General features: G+C 43.2%; 1 protein-coding gene across 1 annotated transcript in view; it reads left to right on the forward strand.

The window, feature by feature from the left end:
• The window catches only part of mfsd2ab (MFSD2 lysolipid transporter A, lysophospholipid b), a 62,572-nt gene extending 54,275 nt beyond the window's left edge, over positions 1–8,297 (forward strand). The window contains exons 13-15 of the mRNA XM_052472893.1: positions 877–1,020; positions 1,288–1,464; positions 2,882–8,297. Coding sequence (XP_052328853.1) covers positions 877–1,020; positions 1,288–1,464; positions 2,882–2,936 — 376 coding nt within the window. The 3' untranslated portion in view covers positions 2,937–8,297. The remainder of the gene's footprint in view (positions 1–876; positions 1,021–1,287; positions 1,465–2,881) is intronic.
• Positions 8,298–8,667: the final 370 nt, after the last annotated feature.

An 8,667-nucleotide genomic window follows, 5' to 3' on the forward strand; every position in this document is an offset into this window, starting at 1 on the left:
TTGCAGTCTAGCCAGACACCTAGGTACTTATAGATGTCCACATATTCAAGGTTGGAACCATCCAGGGTGGTGATGCTAGTCGGGCATGCGGGTGCAGGCAGCGATCGGTTGAAAAGCATGCATTTGGTTTTACTCGCGTTTAAGAGCAGTTGGAGGCCACGGAAGGAGTGCTGTATGGCATTGAAGCTCGTTTGGAGGTTGGATAGCACAGTGTCCAATGACGGGCCGAAAGTATATAGAATGGTGTCGTCTGCGTAGAGGTGGATCAGGGAATCGCCCGCAGCAAGAGCAACATCATTGATATATACAGAGAAAAGAGTCGGCCCGAGAATTGAACCCTGTGGCACCCCCATAGAGACTGCCAGAGGACCGGACAGCATGCCCTCTGATTTGACACACTGAACTCTGTCTGCAAAGTAATTGGTGAACCAGGCAAGGCAGTCATCCGAAAAACCGAGGCTGTTGAGTCTGCCGATAAGAATTTGGTGATTGACAGAGTCGAAAGCCTTGGCGAGGTCGATGAAGACGGCTGCACAGTACTGTCTTTTATCGATGGCGGTTATGATATCATTTAGTACCTTGAGTGTGGCTGAGGTGCACCCGTGACCGGCTCGGAAACCAGATTGCACAGCGGAGAAGGTACGGTGGGATTCGAGATGGTCAGTGACCTGTTTGTTGACTTGGCTTTCGAAGACCTTAGATAGGCAGGGCAGGATGGATATAGGTCTATAGCAGTTTGGGTCCAGGGTGTCTCCCCCTTTGAAGAGGGGGATGACTGCGGCAGCTTTCCAATCCTTGGGAATCTCAGACGATATCTCTAGGTCCATGTTGCCAGATGTGGAGGATGTTACTGACTCTCTGTCTCTCTGTCTCTAGGTCCATGCTGCCAGACGTGGTGGATGACTTCCAGGTCCAGAACCCAGACTCTCGGGGTCACGAAGCCATCTTTTATTCCTTCTACGTCTTCTTCACCAAGTTTGCCTCTGGAATCTCTCTGGGGATCTCTACTCTCAGCTTGGAGTAAGTTTACCCTTCACAGATGGAGACTTTGGCCTCTTGCGGCCCCTTGCGGCCCCTTCGTGCTGTACATATTCGTTTAGATATCATCAGTCAGGAAGTTTTACTTTCCCAGTAAAAAAAAAACATGAGGATAAGCCAAAATCCCACTTCAAAGCACAGGATTGCTTCTCCATCTGAATTAGTGTGTCACATGCACATCTTTGATCAAAGTCTTGTGATTAAATTCCTTCCTCATGATTTCCTGCTTCTCCTTCACTCCATCTGTAGTTTTGCAGGGTATATGACTCGAGGTTGCACCCAGCCTGAGAATGTGGATATAACCCTGAAGGTTCTGGTCTCCGCGGCGCCCATAGGACTCCTTCTGATTGGTCTGGTCATATTCCGCTCTTATCCAATCGACGAAGAGAGGAGGCAGGGCAACAGGAAGCTGCTGCAGGAGCAACGGTAAGACTTGCATGTCTGACTGGGGAACTCGGGCCTCGTACCCCAAGCATTTCCTGTGTGTGTGTATATATATATATATATATATAACCGGATTGGATAGATATACCATAGGCATAGACCTGGAAATAAATTGTTTACCATTATAAGATCACTTATTGCTTTCGGAAGCACTCACAGGGTTCAACGCTGCATCCTGCGATGGCGCCAGTTATAAATTATGTAACTTTTCCCCACCAATCTCCTCATTCACGTGGTACCTGCTTTCGCCGTGCTCCTGCCGTTCTGTTGGCCCGTTACTCACACAGCCCACCCGCCATCCTCCCGACCGGCGTCACTAAGGGTGTGTTCGTAAAGTCGCTTCTGGCTATCTACTCCGATTTCGGAGCACTCTCGTCTGAGTGTACCAGAGCGCAGAACAACTGACACATTTACGAACGCTCAACACCCGTTGAATATGGCCGGTATCAGTCGGCGAAAAAAGCGTAATGTAATTGTTGCCAGCAGCTCAAGTTACAGTCACCAACGCTCTGGATTACATGAAAACAGCCTAACCAGCTCTGCTGGTGGGACTAAAATGGTCAGAGTGAGGTGTTCTCTCATTATGTGTCTGGAAGTGGCTAGTTAATGTTAGCCAGTTAACTGCCGTTGCAGTCAGAACGCTCAGAACAACCTTATTCGTCGGCCAGAGCTGGGCGCCGAACGCTCTGAGAGCGAAACGCTCTGAATTTACCAAGGACCCAGAGTGACCTCTGACAAGCTGGAGGCAATTTACGAACTCGCTCTAAAGCTGCCGGTCGGAAGCAAGATGCTTTTTTTTGTAGCTATTAAGAAGTAAATTCCCAAATGCCCAATAAAAAAATCCAATACAGACATTAAGCTGGAATTGTGTAGTAATGTGAATAGATGTTCACCAGTAGGCGTTAGGGGACCTCACTCTGCTCATCACTACTCAAATTACACCATCACTACTGACTTACCACTCATGTATGTAGGAAATAAGTAGTGAATCAACAAATTATTGAGTAGAACTTGTGAGGTTGTAATGAATGGTAAGTTAGTCGTTTTGATTCTGTGGTGATATACTGCCATCTGGTGGCGACTACAAACAATTGCATAATAGGAACTACTTACAAATTGATGGTCCTTGAACATAAATATTAGTGCTTGGAAAAGACCTTGAATTGGACCACTGTCTGTACGAACCCTTTACTCATAAAGGAGCCTGGGTGCCAGTCTGTTTGTGCTATTATTCCACTCCTTGCCACTCCTTGCCACTCCTTGCCACTCCTTGCCATGCCTGATACCCAGGCTGATACCCAGGCTTTTCATCAAGTACATTTTGTTGTGAACTGTTCAGGTATATGGACTGCTTGTCTGTCGTGTGTAATCCCCGGATCTCTATGTTCTGTTCTCACAGGGAAAATGAGGCCGACTCCGAAACCGACTCGACAGAACTGACAAACATGGTGTAGGTTCTAGAACACTCATGGACCAATGGCGTGACTGATTGTTGCTTGCACTGGGTGGGGCTAATGAGGGGGGCTGGACCTATCACAAAGGCGACACTGCTTCCATCCAACCACACTGCTGCTTCAGGTCTCTGAACTTAAAAGGATCACTAACACAAGCTCCAAAAACAGAAGATGTTTCTAAAACTGCTGTTCCGTATGACGAGGAACGACAACATATCTGACCCCCCCCCCCCCATGGCAAAGGAAGCATATGACTGACGGCCTTCCTGGTTTAAGTCCCGCCCACTTCAGCTATGACACATTTTCCCAACAGAAGTCACCCGTTGTGTTGTCAGTGTTGTTTTGGGTCCAATCTAAAACGGCAACCCATTTCCTTGTGCACCACACGGGGCTGTAACTGTAGTGAACTCCATGGGGACTTTTTACGGTGTCATTTCAGACGTTTTTTTTTTTTTATGTCAAATTAATGTTGCACAGGAACCTTAATGTTATGGGTACAATGCATAGTACTGTTGATGTATATTGCCATAACTTTATCTATTGTAGGTATAACTTGAAAGTCTCTAATGACTTTTTAGACACTGCACGAGAACAATTTACTACAACCCTCTTTTTCCAGGGTGGAGAAGAAGACTGTCGAAAGCTAAATAAGAGCCTTTTTATTCATTTTATTTTTTACTGGTATCGGTTACAAAAGCCAGACATTTTAAAATAATATATATATTTCTTTTTATTAGAATATTTCTACAACAATTTTGAATATCAAATGTTTCTACTAAGTGTATACAGACTTCAGTTTGGTACTGTCTTGACTGGTAAGACTACTGTACTGTCTTGACTGGTAAGACTACTGTACTGTCTTGACTGTTAGGACTACTGTACTGTCTAGACTGTTAGGACTACTGTACTGTCTTGACTGATACTGTACTGTCTTGACTGATAGGACTACTGTACTGTCTTGACTGGTAGGACTACTGTACTGTCTTGACTGATAGGACTACTGTACTGTCTTGACTGTTAGGACTACTGTACTGTCTTGACTGTTAGGACTCTGACTAATTTGTACTGCCGTGACTATTAGGGCTCTGACTAATTTGTACTGTCGTGACTGTTAGGACTCTGACTACTTTGTACTGTCGTGACTGTTAGGACTCTGACTACTTTGTACTGTCGTGACTGTTAGGGCTCTGACTAATTTGTACTGTCGTGACTGTTAGGGCTCTGACTAATTTGTACTGTCGTGACTGTTAGGGCTCTGACTAATTTGTACTGTCGTGACTGTTAGGGCTCTGACTAATTTGTACTGTCGTGACTGTTAGGGCTCTGACTAATTTGTACTGTCGTGACTGTTAGGGCTCTGACTAATTTGTACTGTCGTGACTGTTAGGGCTCTGACTAATTTGTACTGTCGTGACTGTTAGGGCTCTGACTAATTTGTACTGTCGTGACTGTTAGGACTCTGACTACTTTGTACTGTCGTGACTGTTAGGGCTCTGACTACTTTGTACTGTCGTGACTGTTAGGGCTCTGACTACTTAGGGCTCTGACTACTTTGTACTGTCGTGACTGTTAGGGCTCTGACTACTTAGGGCTCTGACTACTTTGTACTGTCTTGACTGTTAGGGCTCTGACTACTTAGGGCTCTGACTACTTAGGGCTCTGACTACTTAGGGCTCTGACTACTTAGGACTCTGACTACTTAGGGCTCTGACTACTTTGTACTGTCTTGACTGTTAGGGCTCTGACTACTTAGGGCTCTGACTACTTAGGGCTCTGACTACTTAGGGCTCTGACTACTTAGGGCTCTGACTACTTAGGGCTCTGACTACTTAGGGCTCTGACTACTTAGGACTCTGACTACTTAGTTCTCTGTCTACTTAGGGCTCTGACTACTTAGGGCTCTGACTACTTAATTCTCTGTCTACTTAGGGCTCTGACTACTTAATTCTCTGACTACTTAATTCTCTGACTACTTAGGGCTCTGAATACTTAGGGCTCTGACTACTTAATTCTCTGACTACTTAGGGCTCTGACTACTTAATTCTCTGACTACTTTGTACTGTCTTGACTGTTAGGACTCTGACTACTTAGGGCTCTGACTACTTAGGACTCTGACTACTTAGGGCTCTGACTACTTAGGGCTCTGACTACTTAGGGCTCTGACTACTTAGGGCTCTGACTACTTAATGCTCTGTCTACTTAGGGCTCTGACTACTTAATTCTCTGACTACTTAGGGCTCTGACTACTTAGGGCTCTGACTACTTAGGGCTCTGACTACTTAGGGCTCTGACTACTTAATTCTCTGACTACTTAGTTCTCTGACTACTTAGGGCTCTGACTACTTAGGGCTCTGACTACTTAGGGCTCTGACTACTTAATTCTCTGTCTACTTAGGGCTCTGACTACTTAGGGCTCTGACTACTTAGGGCTCTGACTACTTAATTCTCTGACTACTTAGGGCTCTGACTACTTAGGGCTCTGACTACTTAGGGCTCTGACTACTTAGGGCTCTGACTACTTAATTCTCTGACTACTTAATTCTCTGTCTACTTAGGGCTCTGACTACTTAGTTCTCTGACTACTTAGGGCTCTGACTACTTAATTCTCTGACTACTTAATTCTCTGACTACTTAATTCTCTGTCTACTTAGGGCTCTGACTACTTAGTTCTCTGACTACTTAGTTCTCTGACTACTTAGGGCTCTGACTACTTTGTATTTTCTTAATCCAGCTGCTTCTGATGTGTAATATGTTGTCGACCTGTTAGTCCCAGTATCTGCATACTGTCAATTCAACATTTATTTTTTTCCTTTTCTAAATATGTACATAAACAAAAACAACAATAATAATAATAATAAGTTAGATTTGTATAGTTTAGTTCCTTTTTAAGACATTGTCTGCTGTTTGACACACTTCGCAAGGAAGTGAGGTCTCTTATCAATGTTTGTTTTACAAGTCGTGTGTTTCGTGCAGTTTTGAAACCATCTCAAATGTTTCCTTACCCACTTTTCTATGTGCGGGTTTGTTTTGCACGGTCCAGTGCCCCTGGTGGGTGGAGATTTCACTTAAGGACCAATGCAATGCTCTAAAATATACAAACACTGCCTTACCCAAGGGGACCGGGCCATACAAAATGAACTTGACCATAAGCATATTCAACACGGGAGGTATTCATTAGGAAAGCAAACAGGGAGGAACCTACCCGAATTCGTGCAATATAAACATTCCTAGTGCACAAATGAATACACCCCAGTGTGGCCCAGAAGAGATTTGGGACCAACTCTGTAGTCTAATAAACTGGAGGTAAAAGCTGTGTTCATCACAGCACTTAACCTCACCATTAAACTAGAACCACTAGTACAACTGTTAACCAAGCTATTTCACACAGCCTGTACAATCTATAGTATCACTACAACACCGTTACTAGTTCAAGACTTAGTGTTGGGCAAAAACATAACGACAGCTCGTACTAATCTAGAATGACTACCGTTTGAAGTATTTTTTTGTTGAAAAAATGTCCTGCTTATATTCTAGATTTATCCTATTTTTTAAATAACATTTTTAAAGGTTGCTGTTGCGACTGAAATGAGTTCTGAATGCGTACCACAAAGTTACTACTATGTGTATTGGTCTCAAAACCTTTTTATTTGGAAAGTTAACTGTATCTTTATTAATTTTAATTTATTTTACATTTTGAAATGGTAAATCCTCAGTCTTGTCTTTTTGTGTAGCTGTGGTTTTTTTTTTTGGGGGGGGGGGCAAGCAAGTCAAAGTATTTGAAAATGGGGGTGTATGAAGTTTTGAAAGTGTCCACAGGATGTCAGTTGAAATTGAAATTGATTTACAGACGAAGACCACTAAGCCTATACATCAGCTCCATGGAAAATATCATCTTACACTGAAATATACACTGAATTTTTTATTTTTTATTTTATTTTTTTAAACATGCAATGATTTTAATGAGTTATATGAACTGTATAAGGAAATCAAGTCAAGTGAAATAACTGAATTAGGCCCTAATCTATGGATTTCACATGACTGGGAATACAGATATGCATCTGTTGGTCACATATCAACAACGACAAAAAGGTAGAGGCGTGGATGGATCAGGAAACCAGTCAGTATTCGGAGTGAACGGCTTCGTGCAGCGCGACACATCTCTTTCTTGATCAGGCTGTTGATTGTGGCCTGTGGAATGTCGTCTCACTCCTCTTCAATGGCTGTGGGAAGTTACTGGATGTTGGTCGGGAACTGGAACACGCCGTCATACACGTAGATCCAGAGCATCCCAAACATGCTCAATGGGTTGACACGTAGATCCACCTGTGTAATGATCGTTCTGTTTAATCAGCTTTCTTGATATGCCACACCTGTCAGGTGGATGGATTATCTTGACAAAGGATAAAATGCTCACTTAACAGGGATGTTAAACACATTTGTAGACAATGGAAAGTTTCTGGGATCTTTAATTCCAGCTCATGAAACATGAGATCAACACTTTACATGATGCATTTATATTGTTTGTTCAGTGTATTAACAACGTTATGTTATACATACGGTTTATATATTTACAGACAATTATAGTGTTTGATTTAGTCTCTCTAGTGGTCACCTAGCTCTGGTCCTAGTTAGAGGAACGGTCTAGTGCCCTGGACCAGAGCTAGTGGACATCTTGTGTGCCAAAAGTGGTTAGAGAGAAGACTATAAATCCTACTTCGGTTACCAGACGTCTCCATTTCTACCTGATCAGTCACATACGATGGGAAAAACTTGTCATTGTCCCACACAATGATATCCGCGAGGGGAGTGTGGATCTGTCTATCTGTTATTTGTCACACGCTATCTGACAGCACTGGGACGATTTGTGGATTAAACTTGGGTGAATGATGCCTCTTGCCATAGAGATCTGACATTTTAGAAAAATTACACTGATTGGCCCAAGACAGGAGCTAATGGTAATTAACTGAAATGTGTTTAGTCACATTAGTTCATGTTTACTGTTGTCTTGTTTTTTTGTTTTTTTTGTTTTGTTTTGATGAATATGTTTGGCGATGACCTTCCTGTTCGACTCAAGGCAGTAGAAGGCAAACGTGTTTAGGCTCTAAAACGAGAATCGTTTTTAACATAACTTACTTCCACACAGAGCTGTAATAATGCCTTGTATACACACACACACACACACACACACACACACACACACACACACACACACACACACACACACACACACACACACACACCATCTCCTGTGCATAATGTAAATATATGTAAGTAAAAGTTGTATATCTTTTGATATCCGTGCCAGAAAGTGATCTGAACGGGTGTTCGAAGTAGTTATTTAATAAATGTTATACTAATTGACGCAGTATTGTGCTTTTGTCTGTCAGAATTCATTAAGGAAATACATTTCCTATCAACGTGATGTACAGCCGATGTAACGAAAGGCCCCCCCCCGCCCTAGATTAATGAGAGACTACCAGACAGCTAACCAGTCATCCCTAGAGTAATGAGAGACTACCAGACAGCTAACCAGAGTCATCCCTAGAGTAATGAGAGCCTACCAGACAGCTAACCAGTCATCCCTAGAGTAATGAGAGACTACCAGACAGCTAACCAGAGTCATCCCTAGAGTAATGAGAGACTACCAGACAGCTAACCAGAGTCATCCCTAGAGTAATGAGAGACTACCAGACAGCTAACCAGTCATCCCTAGAGTAATGAGAGACTACCA

Source organism: Oncorhynchus keta, chromosome 20 (genome assembly GCF_023373465.1).
Source record: "Oncorhynchus keta strain PuntledgeMale-10-30-2019 chromosome 20, Oket_V2, whole genome shotgun sequence".
NCBI classification, from domain to species: domain Eukaryota; kingdom Metazoa; phylum Chordata; class Actinopteri; order Salmoniformes; family Salmonidae; genus Oncorhynchus; species Oncorhynchus keta.